Genomic DNA, 15,318 nt, shown 5'->3' with positions numbered 1-15,318 from the left:
TTCAGTGTGAGGCGAGGGTTTCACCACGCCAGGGTCGCTTGGCAAATGGTTGTGCCATTAGACTCAGAAAACTCAGGTCATTTCAACGCCAGTTCACCCAGGCTCGGGGGGTGGAGAGGACTTGAGGGGAAAGTGGCCCAGAACTCCACAGAGCTGGGTCTACATCAGATACTGGCAATCATTTCAGCCAGCCTAAATCTCAGCTTTGATTTGCACTGGATATCTGCAGCATTTCTTCCCTCTGCTTTAGAGGTCAAAGCCGTGCGGGGAGCACCATGGCGCTGATCTTGCTCTGCAGTGATACCCCCTTCTGGTAGGAACTGTCTGGCTCAGGTGTGCCTGCCCTTTACACATTGTTCTGGCATGCTTGGAGCTGGAATGAGCCATGGGGAAGATGGATACTGTCCCCCATTGACTGAGGTGACACAGGAGAAGGAACAGGGAATCCCATTTGGAAGGTCCTTTCCAGGTTCCCTCCCCCAGCCAGTGCAGAACCTTGATATTTGGGTTGCTGTGGTGCTGGTGCCAGCAGGTGGCGCCCTCTGATGTCGTGGTGTGTGGGAGTGGCTTACCTACCAAGGTGAGGCTGCTCCCTCTCTGTTCCTGCTGTTCCTCTGTTCCTACCTCTGTGTCCCACAGGTGCACCTGTTCTTCTGCCATGCCATGATACAGGAAGAAGGCCCTCCCCCTATGCAGCCCTTAACCTTGGGCTCGACTCCTCTAGACCAGCCAGAAATAAGTTTCTCTCCTTGATGAATTACCCAGTCAGTGGTTTTCCATTACGGCGGTGCAGAACGACCAGGATGAGCCCACGGGTGTGCTCTCCCCGCTGTGGTCTGGTGTGACAGGGGCGGCTTCTGCCACTCGTGTGCTGAAACACCGGGAATACACCAGGACTGCTCACGGGTCATCATTTATTAAGCTGAGAATTCACACAAGGTAACATCATACAGGACATCAATTCCAGGACTTGATAAAAATGATTGTCACTCACTGTGCTTCACAAAAATTTCTTTTAATGAATAAATAATTTGATGAAATCAAAAATATTTACAATATAAACACACAGAAAAGCTTTGGCTCTCTGAATCTGATCGTCGGGTTCCACGTGGGTTGAGCTGAGTCCTCCCAAACTCCTCCTTTGGACACAATACAAATCTGATAGAAACAGGAACTCATACAACATCTCTTAGTCCCTTCCACGTTTATCTGTTAGTTCTGAAAAGCTACAGGAGTTTCTATTTATGCAACATGTTAAAATACAAATATTCAGTAAAATAATATATCATCATAATGCCAGATAGCATTCTCCACAGAACAAAGACGGACACTCAGAGGCAACAACAGAGGATCATGGGCCCCGAAATCATCCCCCAAAGGTACAAAACCCTTCATAAGAATAGAATTGTGCTCTTCGGTTGACCAGATGTCTACGCTGCTCTAACAAGCTGGCAACTGGGAGTACAGTATCTGGCTGGGCGTGTGATTCCGTCAGCAGCAGCATGACTGGGAATTGGGCAGTGCAAGCGGTTTTAGAAATGCGCTCTGGGGCTCTTAAAAAGAGCCAATTATGCAAAGCACAAATAAGCATATTGAGAAGTCTTCATCTCTCCTACATGAACACCGTGGCCCGTCTCGACCCTGTGGTACAGAGGGCTTTGCCTGCAGGCTGGTGGACGCCATCAGCCGGAATTCAAGTACTCCAGGGCCACCTCGTAGCAGAACTTGTACTGCTCCTGAAAAAGACGAAGAGGGGGAAATGCCAGCTCTGTAGCATATAAGCACTGTTTTCTCTGCAAGTAATAATGACAGACAGGGGCCCATAGGGAAGGTGGCGCACAGAGAAGGATCTGAGTTAGCAATGATTCAGGAAGTCGAGGTTCTGGGCCATGAACAGTCTCTGTTTGGAGATGCTCCTGCAGGGCCTGGCAAGCAGGACCTGGCTATCTGTGCTCATTAGGGTTCCTGGAAAGTTCTGGACAACCGCCATACATACACAGCTCGCATCTAAAGGACTCCACCAGCTGCAGGTTGAAAATCTTCAGAAGAAAAAGCACGTGTAACAGAACATGCCCAGGCTTTCTTCACGGTCATGAGTCCCTCAGCGGCACAGCAGTTCATGGCAGTGGTAGTGTATTAAGAATGCTAGGCACAGCAGTTCATGGCAGTGGTAGTGTATTAAGAATGCTAGGAGGATGGCACAGGGAGTGGAGCACCCGTGGCCCCCTGGTACCAGGCTCAGAGGGACACAAAGGGATAGAGTCTAACTGTGCCTACACACGTGCTTATGTGTATGCAAGGTCTTCACAGACAGTGTGTATCATGAAACAGCTCCTCTTTGATTTCAGAAGGTTTTGTGCCCAAACTCTAAGTTATCTGGACAGGACCTAGCTGGAGGCACGGAGAAGGATTAGATACTGATCTGAAAGCCGCCTCTCAGTCCAGTGTAAATTTTGCACAAATTGAAGCAGGAAGCAAGCACCGAACCGATGGTGAAAGTCAGGTGGAAGAAGGGTGAGACCTCCAATGTGTCGCCACAAGCTGAAGAGGACATCCCCCAAAACCAGCGGCTTACAAATGGATGACTCATGACAAGAACGGACAACACGGTGTGATGATGGTGCCCACGTCACGTGCCCATCCACATCCCTTTGAAAGGAAAAAAGGCACCTGTTTGTGCCCTAACCAGAGAGGACAGGTAGGGAATGGCAGAAGCAGCATGGATGAGTTTTGTGTAACCAAGAGGCAGGGGGAGGTCGCAGGGGCTTGGGGGCAGTCTGCTCTGTGACCTGCCCTCGTGAGGCCCTCACTCAGGGCTCGGCTCTGCCTTGCACTGTCAGCCAGCAAGATCTCCTCACTTTCATGGGAATTTTTTAAGTACCTTTCAAATCTACACCCTCTGACCTGGCCCTTAATTCTGAGGAATCCTGGAAGCGGTCAGGAGGATGTCACAAGTCATCTCATGTGGCTGAGGGAGGATGGCAGGGCCTCCACAGCACTGTGTCTTGGAGGAGAAAACCCATGGCTGGGGCCGGGGCAGGTAACTCCAGGCTGGGCCTTCTGCCTCGAGTTGCATCTGTTTTGCTCCCCAACATGTCCCTACTGAATGCTAAACTACATGGTCTTCTTGGTGGGGCAGAAAATGAGAAAACCGACATTCCAAGGAGAGGAGGCAGGACAAGGAGAGACGTGGAAGGACAAGGGTTTGAACTGTGGGAAGCACAGACTAGGCCTGAATCAGTCAGTCAACATATTTTCTTCACTAAAACGTTCTCACATCATATCCCTTGGTCTGGCAAGCCCTCTGTGAGGCCCTGGCCTGGGTGTGCAGGGGAAGGCCTTCTACACTGGCCTGTGCACTGTCAGCAGAGGGGCCTGGGGGCCTGAAGGCGCCTCTAGCCACCACCCGCAGGAGCCCAGCCCCAGTAAGACAGTCGAGAGGCTCGGCATTGCTGTCTTCCCATCCATCAAGATGAGCAATGGCCACAACCCCCAAACCATGCCTTTTAATTTTGGTTTTAGAAAAATGATAAACAATTTCTACTCTTTTTTTAAAAACGTGCCCCCTAATTTCTATTTCACTGACATGTCCTTTTCTTCATGCACATCCTGTTCGCTAAATGCCTGATTAGTCCAATCCACATTTGTGAGAATAAGGGCCACAGTTTTTTTGGCTCCCTTTTCTTCGTGTAGAGTCCACCACAGCATACTGCATAATTGAGAGCTGAACATTGTCCCTGAATGTAAATTATGACAGATCAAGGGTTTATCAGCATTTCATGCAACCCAATAAACATTTAAGATTAGAGACCGAGGACTTGGGAGTCTCAGCCAGCTGAGAGTTTACAGTCTGCAAGTGAAGACAAACAGATCCATCCAATCTACCAAAGGTGCTGCAAGATCAAAAGCCAGGAGCGATATCTAGGAGGAAGGCTAAAATGAAAAAGAACTCAGAACTCTCCTAGACTGCGAGTGGGGATGTAAAACGGTACAGCCACTTTGGAAGCAATCTTAGAAGTTCCTCAGAATATTAAACATAAAATTCCCATATGACACAGAAATTCTACTCCTTGTTAATACACCCAAGAGACCTGAAGACAAATGCTTACCTAGACACATGTGGACAAATGTTCATAGCACATTATTCCTAACAGCCAAAGGAGTTTTAACCCAAATGTTCATCAACTGACAATATAGAACCAAAGGTAGTAAACAACATAGTGTACTATGAGAGCACTTCAAAAGTTCATGTAAAATGGGATTGATTGTGAAGTTCATTTTGGTGAACAAAGTTCTGAAATCCACGCATTAGTTTTTTTCATAGTCCACATTTTTCCATGAAATTTTTACTTCCTAGAAAAGGAATGGGGTGCCAATGAATGTTACAATATGGCTGGATATGAAAATATGTTGAGTGCAAAGAGTCAGATATGAAGACCACAGAGTGCATGCTACACTTATCAAAAATAACAGGTAAAACACAGATGTCCTCCCTTATTAACAGGGCAACTTCTCCAAGCTCCAGCAGATGCCTACAACCATGGCTACATGGTTCCATATTTTTCCTATACATACATTTCCTGTATTTCATGTATTTAACTATATGTGCCTTTTTCCTATTTATAGTAAATTAGGAACAGTGATAAAATCACAGTAAGAAACAGTGATAATAGGAAAGGTGACATAAATGTATTCTCTCTCAAGCTATTACCTTCGGGTGACCTGAACACGAGCACAGTGCCACCTGCACAGGTGATACAATAGCCAAGAGGGCTACTCAGGGACCAGTGGGTACATGGTGCACATGCCAAGACACAGGGTTGATTCATGTCCTGGGTGGGACAGGGTGAGATGGCTTGAACTCCCTCATGCTACTCAGAGCAGTCTGCAATTTAAAACTAATAAATCTTGTTTCTAGAATGTTCCGTTTAATATTTTTGGATCAAAGTTGACTATCAGAATGTGAAACTCTAGAAAACAAATCCTTGGATTAGGACAAGGGTGTACTGTGAACAAATCTTTATTTCTTTTTTTAATATCTGAATTATTATGATTTTTAATTGCTTTATGATACAGTTCCATAGGTTCTGGGTGTAAATAGGTCTTTCTTTAAAGACTCTTGGTTGCTAGAGACCAGGAGTGGGCATAGTGGGAGGTGAATGCTAGCAGCATTAGGGCTGCTTTTGGTGGTGATGGAAATTTTTATAAATTTAGATTGTGTTTAGAGGTTGCCTAAGTACACTTAAAACCACTAAACTGTATACTTAAATTCTTAAAAATGTGAAAAGCAGACACATACAACACACACACGTATATACACATATACATATGCATACAGATTCATAGTGTGTTCTGTCTGCTCGGTCACTTTCCAAATGTTCACGATAGTCAGGGCTGGGCTGCAGTCAAAGCCAGGAACTCCATCCGGGCCTCCCACATGGCTAGCAGGGATGCAATTAATGAGCTATCTCTTTGCCCCTCAAGTTCTGATTTATCAGAAAAGTGAAGGCAGGACCTGGCAAGGGCTAGGATTCCAACCCAAGCCCCCCCCATGGGGAACACAGGTGTCTTAACTACTGGGTTTAAGAGACGTATTTAAAGGTGCATGCATTCTGTCTCAATAAAACTGTTATAAAAGTACTGACAGCAACCTGTTTACTTAATGCTCTGAATTCTACCTCTGATGTCAGTTACGTGTCGGTGTGACTGGGACACAGGAGCTTTGGTATGAAAAACAGGAATGTAGTTGCTCATCATTTGCTTTCAGCAGAATCAGGGCCAAGTGCGCCTTATAAGCCGAGACCTCGGGCCTTATTCATTAGTCCCCAGTCACTGGCCAATCAGTTCCCCTCTGGTTACAAAATAGGGATGAGACTGATCATAGCTTAGGGTCCTTTTTGGTTTTGCCAAGCTAGGATTCTATGAAATTCAGAGTTGGCTGCTCTTTAAGCAAGTTCAATGGCAACAGGAGGCAGTATTCACAGATCTAGCTCATCTTGCGAAGACTTGCATTCTACCTAACACTGCCCTCTCTATACACAAGAGCTCATCAGCAAATGCAGATTGGTGCTTTTTTTTTTTTTTATTAAACTGTTGAAATGGAGAAACTATTGCTTGCCCCAGGTAAAGTGATAGCTCTGATTCCCATTCTAGTATTTATAATTTTTAGCATTTAATGCTTTCTCAGTTTTTAAAAGAATTTGAATTTCGAAACTCTAAAAGGCCATCGCCAACCCCATCAAACTGACACATTGGCTATAAACGACTACTCCTCTCAGTCCTCACAATTGATTTTTTGTGTATCCTAGGGCCATGGGCATCCGGGGATCCAACCCCTGACCACATGCAAATGATCCTGCAGGAACCTAACTGTGCAGTAGAGGGCGGGGACTAGGACGCGTCCTTTTAACATATTCCAGTGTGGTTAGAGGAGACTGAGGGGCCTGTAGACATCACTGCTAAGGAGCTGCTGCCGGGAAGTCACCGGCATTGCCCTGCCCCAGGTGTGACTACAGTTTTCACACGGATGCTCTCTCTTCTCAGCCCTCCTCCCTAAGCGAGCTGCCAATCCCTGAGATGCTGTGATGAGTGGTTTCTGAATCAGGAAAGTGAGGGGAAGGAGAAGCAAAACCCTGGATGCTGTGTCCCCTCCTCCGGGCACCTGGGTAAATGCCTATACTCTTCCCACACTGATTACATTTGATCACCAGTGTGGGCCTGCCTGCTGTGGTTTCCTCTTGCAGCTCACTCGGGTTACAACAGTGTAATTAAGCCACATGAGCTCTTCCTGTGCTTCAGAGAGGAACAGCACATTAATGCCTCGGTCCGAGGCACCTTCCAACGTGGGCAGCATCAGCAGGCTGCAGGTGGGAGCAGCGGGGCCCTGGCCTGCTCTCCTCTCTCTAAGCCATCACCAGGGAAATCTGCTATTCCTTTTCAAGACCCCCCAAAACTCTGTTCCTGATCAGCTTCTTAAGGTCAAGGTGATTGTTGAAATCCCCAATTTGGTCCATATGGGAGTTCCGAGGCCAGATCCCCTAGCAGGCCGCTGCTTTACAAAATGAAGGCAGGCTTCTCTGTGTTGACTGACAGGTCCTTCAGGCTGAAAGGTCCTTCTGATGGATTCCCTGCCAGGAACATGAGGCAGTCCCTGGATGTTAATCATCGTACATGGGAGCACTGGGTTCAACACTCCCATCCGGTCACATGGGGTGACCAGCCTCTCTGTGCCAAAGGCACCAACAGATTCACACTGTCGCTCTAACAGCAGGACAGGTGCTCATTTCCTCCTACCATCACTTTGCAAACTGTCTGTGGCACTTTCTTCAGCCAAGGACCTTAGCAAAATCCATCCACCCCCGGTTCCCTGGTGAGGTGCCACTGGCAGAGGCACAGCCTCCTGGAGGCTGGTGAAAGCAGCAGATGGCTCGGGCTGGCCCTCAGCATACTCTGCTCCAGCATCTCTGGGGAGCCAGGGACAGTGTTGCTGCTGCAGATGCTGGGTGTGGCCCAGGCCCCTCAGCCCCTGCCTCTGGGAGCTCAAAGTCAGATGACCAGGGAAGGCAGGAATTCCAACTTTTTTTAAAAAATGTTGCACCAAAACTAAGGTATCTTTTCATTTTACTTTCTCACCAACTTCCTGAAGTCTCCTAGTATAAACTGTCCCTTCCAGAGCTGTGTCTGTGGGACTGCATGCAGAGACCAGGCTGTGCACACACATGTGCTGGAGTGGAGGGATCAGGAGGCTGGAGGGGAGTAGGAAGGAGCTCAGGTCCCTGCCTGGTCTCCACTTAGTCCCCGTGATCCATATTCCTGTGGCCTGTCTTCCTGCACTTGAGGATGGGTCTAGAGCAACCTTGTCAGTCCCCTGGATTTTGAATAGCTTTGCATCAAAATTAATTTTGAATTCTCCTTTTTGAGTTTTTCCTATTTGAGGTGTCCTTGTACCAAGGAGCTAGTTGACCATGTTATCTGCAAAGGAAATCCACAGTCTCCTTTGGCCCTACCACATGCAAATTGGCAGGCAAGATGCCCCTGCTGGGATTGAAAACAAAGTTGTGTTCTAAATGCCTTTGCCTCCCAGCAACCTTCTTACCTTTCCTCCAGGGCTCCCCTCAGAAGAATAAAGGGAAGAGAAATGGGCCTTGACACTACCAGGCTTCTACATGAGTGGGTGACTTGGCCAACTGAGAAGCCCACATCACAAACCAGAGCCATGTGGGGTGAGGGACATGTGGGCTGTTTCTCTCTGAGCTCACAGCCTACACTGGAGGGGAGGAGGCAGTGGGGCATTTCTCTGTCCCAGATGGAATGGGCCAGGCTCTGTGTGGGGAGACGCAGGGGGCTTCCTCTCCCGTACTCCAGGCCAGCTCAGAAGCACCACCAGGGCTTCTGGAACATGCTCACTATTCTATTCAGCTGCTAGGACAACATTCTGTGCTCAGTTCTCAGATGGCCTGTTCTGTCTAATAAAACTATACCAGATTTTTATCACCCTAAGTTAATTAATTCTCTCAGCCAACACACATATGTCTGAATACCAAACCAAACAGAAAATGACATAGGGCAGAAAGTAGACAACAAACCAAACAAATGGCAAGAGCTCATTCTTATTCAGTTCTGGAAGTTTCAAACCTGAAAAGATCATTAGGACATTTCTTTTCTGGCTCTCTATAGTTACAGATTTCTCAAAAAATTGCACAGCCTTCTTAATGTTTCTCTGCCACTGGCCATATCCTAAAGCTGATGCTGTCCTACTGGAGGGCTTAGCGTCTAAGGACTCTAATTCTTCCACTAGAATCACCTGTAACTGGGGCTGGTTTTGTGGTACACAGGTTAAATTGCCACTTGCGACCCCAGCATTCCATGTGAGTGCCAGATGTAGTCCTAAAATACTCTACTTCTGACTCATATCCTGCCAACGTGCCTGGAAAGGCAGTGGAAGATGGCCCAAGTCCTTAAGCCCCCACCATTCATATGGGTTCTTAGTTCCTGTATTCAGCCTGGCCCAGCCTTGGCCATTGTAATCATTTGTAGCATAAACCAGTAGATGGAAGATCTATTAGTCTACCTTTCAAGTAAAACAATCTTTTAAAAAATTACATATAATGGCAGAAACTCATAAGTTACTACAGAACAGGGGTTGGGGGCACACTCTTCCTTACGGTCCAGCCACCAGGGTCTCCATTCATTTCATAAAGGGCTGCTCTTGTCCTGTCATTTGCACCACTGACTTGATCAGGTCCCTGTAGAGTAAGCTGTGCTGAGTGGGACCTGACTGTGATGCCCCAGCAGCTGGCTGCCATCGCTCACTACGATACCCAGCTGGGGACTCCTCCAGTCACAGGTGGGGACCATAGAGAGCCACTTCCCCAATTTCAACTCAACTCTAAACTTTCTTGAGTCCCTTTATTTTATTAGAAACCTGAACCCCACCCCTAGTGTGTCACAGACCAGGCTGCTTTGCGGCCTGGTATACCTGGGCCATCTCTTCCTCCCTCTTCCCTGCCCCATGCTATCCACAACCTTGGCTCGGTCCTACTACTGCTTCTTTCAGATCCCTTCTCTCATCACACGGAAAGGAAAAAAATCTTATGGAAAAGTCTCTTCCTTCAAACGACCTCCTAGTCTCGCCTCGCAGTGGTTGGCATTTCCACAGCTCCACATAAAAGATTTCATGAACTCCTCTAATAATTGCACATGGCCCTTTGTTTCTCAACTCCTTTCATGCTTCTCTCAGATACGGCCACCATAATTAAATGCAATATTCTGGATGTCAAACTCAAATTCACAGCTTTGATAAATATTAGGCGATTAAGCTATTTATAAAATATATAATTTGAAAATCTGGCAGTTCACGTGTTCTGATTACTTCTTCTCTGTGAAGACTGACTGCTTAGCCACGTGGAAGGCACGGCCAGGAAGAGAAATTAATAAGGATGTGCACTTGTGAGTTTCAGCTATTTCCATATTTCAAAGGAGGTGCAACCTAGTCTCAGTGCGAAAATGGGAAGAGAGGCAGGGTGAGAAAGGGGGGGGGAGCAAAATCGGATGCAAGCCCATCACCCCACACTTCGGAGAGGGGCTCCTCCTCTGCAAACCGTGTGGCTGGGAGCCGCACGGCTGCCTGGGAACCAGGGAGGTCCACCCGACAGGACGGGGACAGGGCAGGTCAGGGGTCCTACCAGGAGATCCACCATGTTGGGTTTGTTGTTCCTCAGCGTCTTCACGGCATGGAAGACGTCCACACTCCTCTGGTGTCGGAGCATCTCACAGACGATGCTGATGGCACAGAACGTGCCGCTGCGGCCTCCGCCATTCCTGGGACAGAGGACATCAGAAGATTGGCTCACGTGTGATCTGGACAATGGTGTGTTCTAAGCCCTGGGGGACTCAGGCATTTAAAAAATCTTATCAATATTTCATTATCTCTAAAATACAAAGGCTCTTTTGAAAGAAAACAGAATTTTGAACTAAGTTAGATGTTTAGAAATATTGCAGGAAATAACCTCAAGAGCGCCCTTGTATCCCAGGCTTCCTGGTGGTGAATGTCCCATTGAACTCTAGCCCGCACACCAGTCCTGAGCTGTAGCCCCAGGTCAAGGTCCACCAGCTGTCTTGACCCCAGTCTAGGAGCTGCCTAAGGCTCCAGCTGGACCTGAGCTGTCTTGCCTCTGCAGCGTCTTCCAGCTGTGCCGTCCCTCAGTCTTTGCTTGCCCTCCTTATTGTTGACACACTCTTTGCTGGGTGTGGTCCAGTTATTCTATAGGCTATGAAAGATAAGGAATGTGGAATGTGGCCTAGAAGCCACACTGCCCCCAGCTACAGCTTGAGAGGCCCCCAAAAGACACAGAGTATCTTCATTTGGGGGATGTCTGGTGGTCTCTTGTGATTGGAAACAAGGCCATGCAGTCTGATAGGAAAGCCACAGTGTGTCCCTCATGGGGCTCATGACATGCCATCTGCCTATGATAATGCTCACTTTGCTTACTTACTAAGATGTGGTTCGCTGCAATTTTTTTTCTCTGCAAAGTTACTACCTTTCTCTTTGTAACTGATGCATTTAGGGTCTCCTGTTTCCATTGTTTTCTGATTTTTGCATTCAACCATGGATCCTTCAAACACTGACTAAGGTGCTTGCCCAAGGGAGGTTTTCTATCTCTCCTCATCTTTCTAAATGTCTATTAAATGTCTGTTTATTTTTCTTATTTACTTGTACAACTTATGATGGAACCACACCTATTTTAATTATGTGAGCTAAAATTCAATAGCATCCATATTTATCTTGTAGCTCAAGTTTTTCCAGCTGTGGTCAACAATAGTTCTTGGGACAAGCCTGTCTCCTTTTGGGAGCAGCTGTTTACTCTTGCAGGTATGTATTTTCCCGGAGTCAGCTCTAGCATTGATGCCTTTTCTAAGGAACCAACAGTGATTTCCTTCGTTTTAAAAAGTAAACACAAAATCACTGTCACATCTAAAATAAAGAAGCATTACTGGTTTCATCTCATCAAACTGCTAGTCAGTCCAATTTCCCAAATGGTTTCTTGTTGATTTTCAAAAACGTTCTTCTGAGCAAAGTCCACACACTGCATTTAAAGTTTTATTTTAATCCATAAGTTTCTCTTTGTTCTTTGCCTTTTTTTTCCCTTCTGGAACGTACTTGTGGAAGAAATGGGTTCCCCGGTCCTGCAGAGAGCCCCACATTCTGTGTTTTCTCACTCATCATATCGTGCCACCATTGTCTAACGTGCTGCTCTCTACCCACGCACATCCTGCAAACTGGTACTTAGCGACACACCTCAATAAGAATTCTGGATTTATTTACCCTATGATGGAGACCTGACCAGGGTATTCCTGAAGAGGCAGCACAAAGTATCTGGTTGTTTCTTGTTTATGATTTTCACACTGAACATCAGGTGTCCGGTGTAGTCCATGGATGGTAAGGCAGTAACTCGGTGATCTTTCATCATGGCGTGTAACCAGCACCTGGTGGTGCTATAGGCCAGGGAGTGGCCTCGGTCAGTGTCCCTGGGCCTTCCAGCCTTCCCCTCATTAGTATCACCAGAGCCACCAAAGACAATCTCTATTTTTACTTCTATTACTAGGAGTTTCTTTTGTTTACTTTTGAACTTTGAGCAAACGGACTTGTCCACTACACACTTTGAGTCTGTGTGAGAACTGATGTTTCTTGTTGAATCAGTTTATTCTGACAGTACATACATGGTCCAAGAGCTGTTGAGTATCTGGGCTGTTTCCAGTCTTTGGAATCCAGCATTATGAGGAAACCTGCCATAAGCATGTCATGTGTTGTTTGGCTCATTTAAAGCTGGAGACTACAGACGCGTCCGGCTCCAGCAGTCTCACTGTCGTGCAGTTCAGCTCTACAACACCTGCTTCCGAGTCACGATGTGCGAGAGTTCCAGTTCATCCAACGCATCACCCACAATGGCTGCTGTCATTTGTGTGTGCAGAATCTCAGCTGTTGTGATGGGTGATGGGGTCACACTAGAGCTTGGGTTCAGTACGTAGTTTCCTAAAGATGACGACCCTTCAGTCATCGGCTGTTTGGATAGCCTTCTACCCTGTCTTTAAACAAAGCCCTGTCAAGATTTGTGTCCACTGAACAAACTGGGCTTAACTGTCCAGTTCCTGTTGTAGCCACCTGATTCGAGAAATGCATCACAAGCTCTCCTCCCACTGTCTTCACTTTTCTTCTTCTTATTACCATCTTCGGATGAAGAGAGGTGCTTCTTTTGACTAAGATTCAATTGGCCAATCTTTGTCTTCAAGGGTAGTGTTCTGTGTCCTGTCTCCATGAATCTCTGATTTCCTCATCACTGTGAAGATTTTCCATGTTCTCTTGCAGGTGGGTCCTGGAATCAGTGACCCTTTGATGGGGCTCCTTCCCTGGCCATTCTCATGTGCTTATTAGTCTATTAGTTATGTGTTATGAAAACCCTAGGGGCCAGTGCTGTGGCACAGCACATGAAGCCACCACCTGTAGCACTGGCATCCTATATGGACACCGGTTTGAGTCCTGGATGCTCTACTTCCAATCCAGCTCACTGCTAACGTGCGGAGGATGGCCTGAGCATTTGGGTCCCTGAACCCACGTGGGAGACTCAGATGAAGCTCCTGGCTTCTGGCTTTGGCCTGACCCAGCTCCAGCCGACGTAGCCATTTGGAGAGTAAACCAGCAAATGGAAGTGCTTTTTCCCTCTCCATAGTCTGTAACTGGGTCTTCCAAATAAACAATCTTTGTAAGAAAAGAAAAGTAAAAACTGTGCATAGACTTCAAAATTCTGACTTCAAATGTTTATCTGTTAGTTCCATTTCCACACACATCTTGAAGTAACTCTCCATCAGCCAGCAGTAGCTTTTGTTGCTTGCTGTCTACATCTGCTGTTTCCATCAAACATTTCCAAATAGTGACATATTCATTCTATTCATTTATTCAGCTTTGGATGGATAGGAGACAATGTATATAAAAAACTTCTTCATTTGCACACACCGAAAGTCTGGGGCTCAAGGAACATACACACCCCCAGCACCTGTAGGTTTGTTTCAGGCAGGAAATATGTCCACAGCCATTAGGTGGTGCTACATCCTGCTGCATGCAAGACCATTGCCTCAGAGAGGAGGAACAGAGTGGTTTCAAAGCCTCCAGTTCTGGCCAAGCCTGGAGCGTGCCTGTTTATATTAACGTTACTTATTACATCGCCTACAACTTAAAAGAAAAACAACAACAACAACAACAAAAAACCTTAGCTCTACAAATCTCAACAGAAGCCAACATTTCCATCAGGCCTGGGTATCATGCTCACCTTCAGGTGGGAGGGGAGAACCACAGAGGCTTTCAAAGGGCCAGGATGTGGCAGGCAGAGGGCAGACAGCACAAATGCCCACCTGGTCTGGCAAGGCTGAAGAGTGGCCATCATGGGATGCCACTTGGACCAGCCATGGCAGCGTTTAGGGGAGGAGAAGGAGTGTAGACATGAGGGACAGTGATTTTGGGGGGGCAGTCTTTGCATCTTTCCTGTCCTGGTACCCCAACTCCCTCGGTGGGCTGAAGCCTCGGCCTTCGTGAGAAACTGGTGAAGACATGCCTTAGTTCGAGATGCTGGGCTCTCCAGACACAGGCAGATGCACCTGCCAACGCTCTTTAGCAATTTATTTTTCTTAATTTTTTAAAAATCCCACCCTGTGGGTTGAATACACATGGAGAATGCCATTTTCCCCAGCTGTGTTTTTATCAGGTCTGGATGCGGAAACTGCTACCTTACTCTGACCAGGTATTATACAAGAGCAATTCACAAAGCTTGTGGAAAATGGAATTAAAAAGGAAGTATATTTTGGGGACGAAATAGTTTTGAAATCCATGCATAGCTTTTCCATAATGCATCTTTTCCATGACTGTTTTGAAGACACTTTGTATTATGACTTGGAGAAATAAAAATGAGGGCGTGAACTATTAACTAAACCTTTTAGCATTTTCTACACAGATATTAAAATGCTATTATTTTCTTATTTGAGAGGCTGAGAGGCCTCCCATGTGCTGGTTAACTTCCCCTAACACATGCAACGGCCAAGGCTGAGCCAGGCAGAAGCCTGGAACTCTAGACCTTCCACGTGGGTGGCAGGGACCCAAGTACCTGAGCTTTCACTGATGCCTCTCATGATGGGCTTCAGCAGGAAACTGGGCCTGAGACCTGATGCTGGGTGTCCAACTGGCCTTTCCACTGTGGCATTGCTCCAGTAGGCCAAATGCAACTGCCTCCCCAAGGAGGTTTTGAATGCCCTTGGCCCAGGACAAGGAAGTGGGCAGGGTCAGTAAACACTTTCAGAGGATAAAACCTTCTCTAAGGAAGCGCACTTTACTACACTGGGAGACACTACCATGATGTACTCTGAGGAGAGGCAAGAGAAGGTGTGGGGGGAGCAGCATTACAGGAACTCCAAAGACTGACCCGTGCTCCTGGCCAGGTCTGTGACAGAACTGGGGTCAGTCTGCTCAGAGCAGAACCCCAGTAAGCTTCCAACGTGTGGTTCTGACCACACTACAGCGAGGAGGCGATACACTTATGTGCTGTCAGGTTCCGCCAAGGCTCTGAACGCTTTCCCCTAGCTTCCATGACTTTTAATTGCCTATTCCATTAAGCCAATTCCAGCTGGCTGATGAGCTACATATGGTTGCCAATGAGAAAGAACAGGTGAGAGTGCTTTGGAAAACATGACATTCTCTATTCAGCGGCTCTCAACCTTGGCTGCCCAAGGAAATAATCTAGGAGTTCAAAAGAAAACAAAGCAAAAACATTGAAG

The 15,318-nt window shown here is 46.9% G+C and overlaps 1 protein-coding gene across 4 annotated transcripts in view; it reads right to left on the bottom strand.

Moving 5' to 3' along the window:
• Positions 1 to 996: 996 nt before the first annotated feature.
• Positions 997 to 15,318, bottom strand: part of PTPRM (protein tyrosine phosphatase receptor type M) — a 787,515-nt gene continuing 773,193 nt past the window's right edge. For all 4 annotated transcript variants that reach the window (XM_058676819.1, XM_058676821.1, XM_058676820.1 and 1 more), the window contains 2 exons: positions 10,185 to 10,320; positions 997 to 1,736 (listed from right to left, as the gene is read on the bottom strand). In XM_058676819.1, the coding sequence (XP_058532802.1) occupies positions 1,683 to 1,736; positions 10,185 to 10,320 (190 nt within the window). In that variant the 3' untranslated portion in view covers positions 997 to 1,682. The remainder of the gene's footprint in view (positions 1,737 to 10,184; positions 10,321 to 15,318) is intronic.

The sequence above is a fragment of the Ochotona princeps genome, chromosome 18 (genome assembly GCF_030435755.1).
Source record: "Ochotona princeps isolate mOchPri1 chromosome 18, mOchPri1.hap1, whole genome shotgun sequence".
NCBI classification, from domain to species: domain Eukaryota; kingdom Metazoa; phylum Chordata; class Mammalia; order Lagomorpha; family Ochotonidae; genus Ochotona; species Ochotona princeps.
This window is presented reverse-complemented; position numbering and strand designations above follow the sequence as displayed.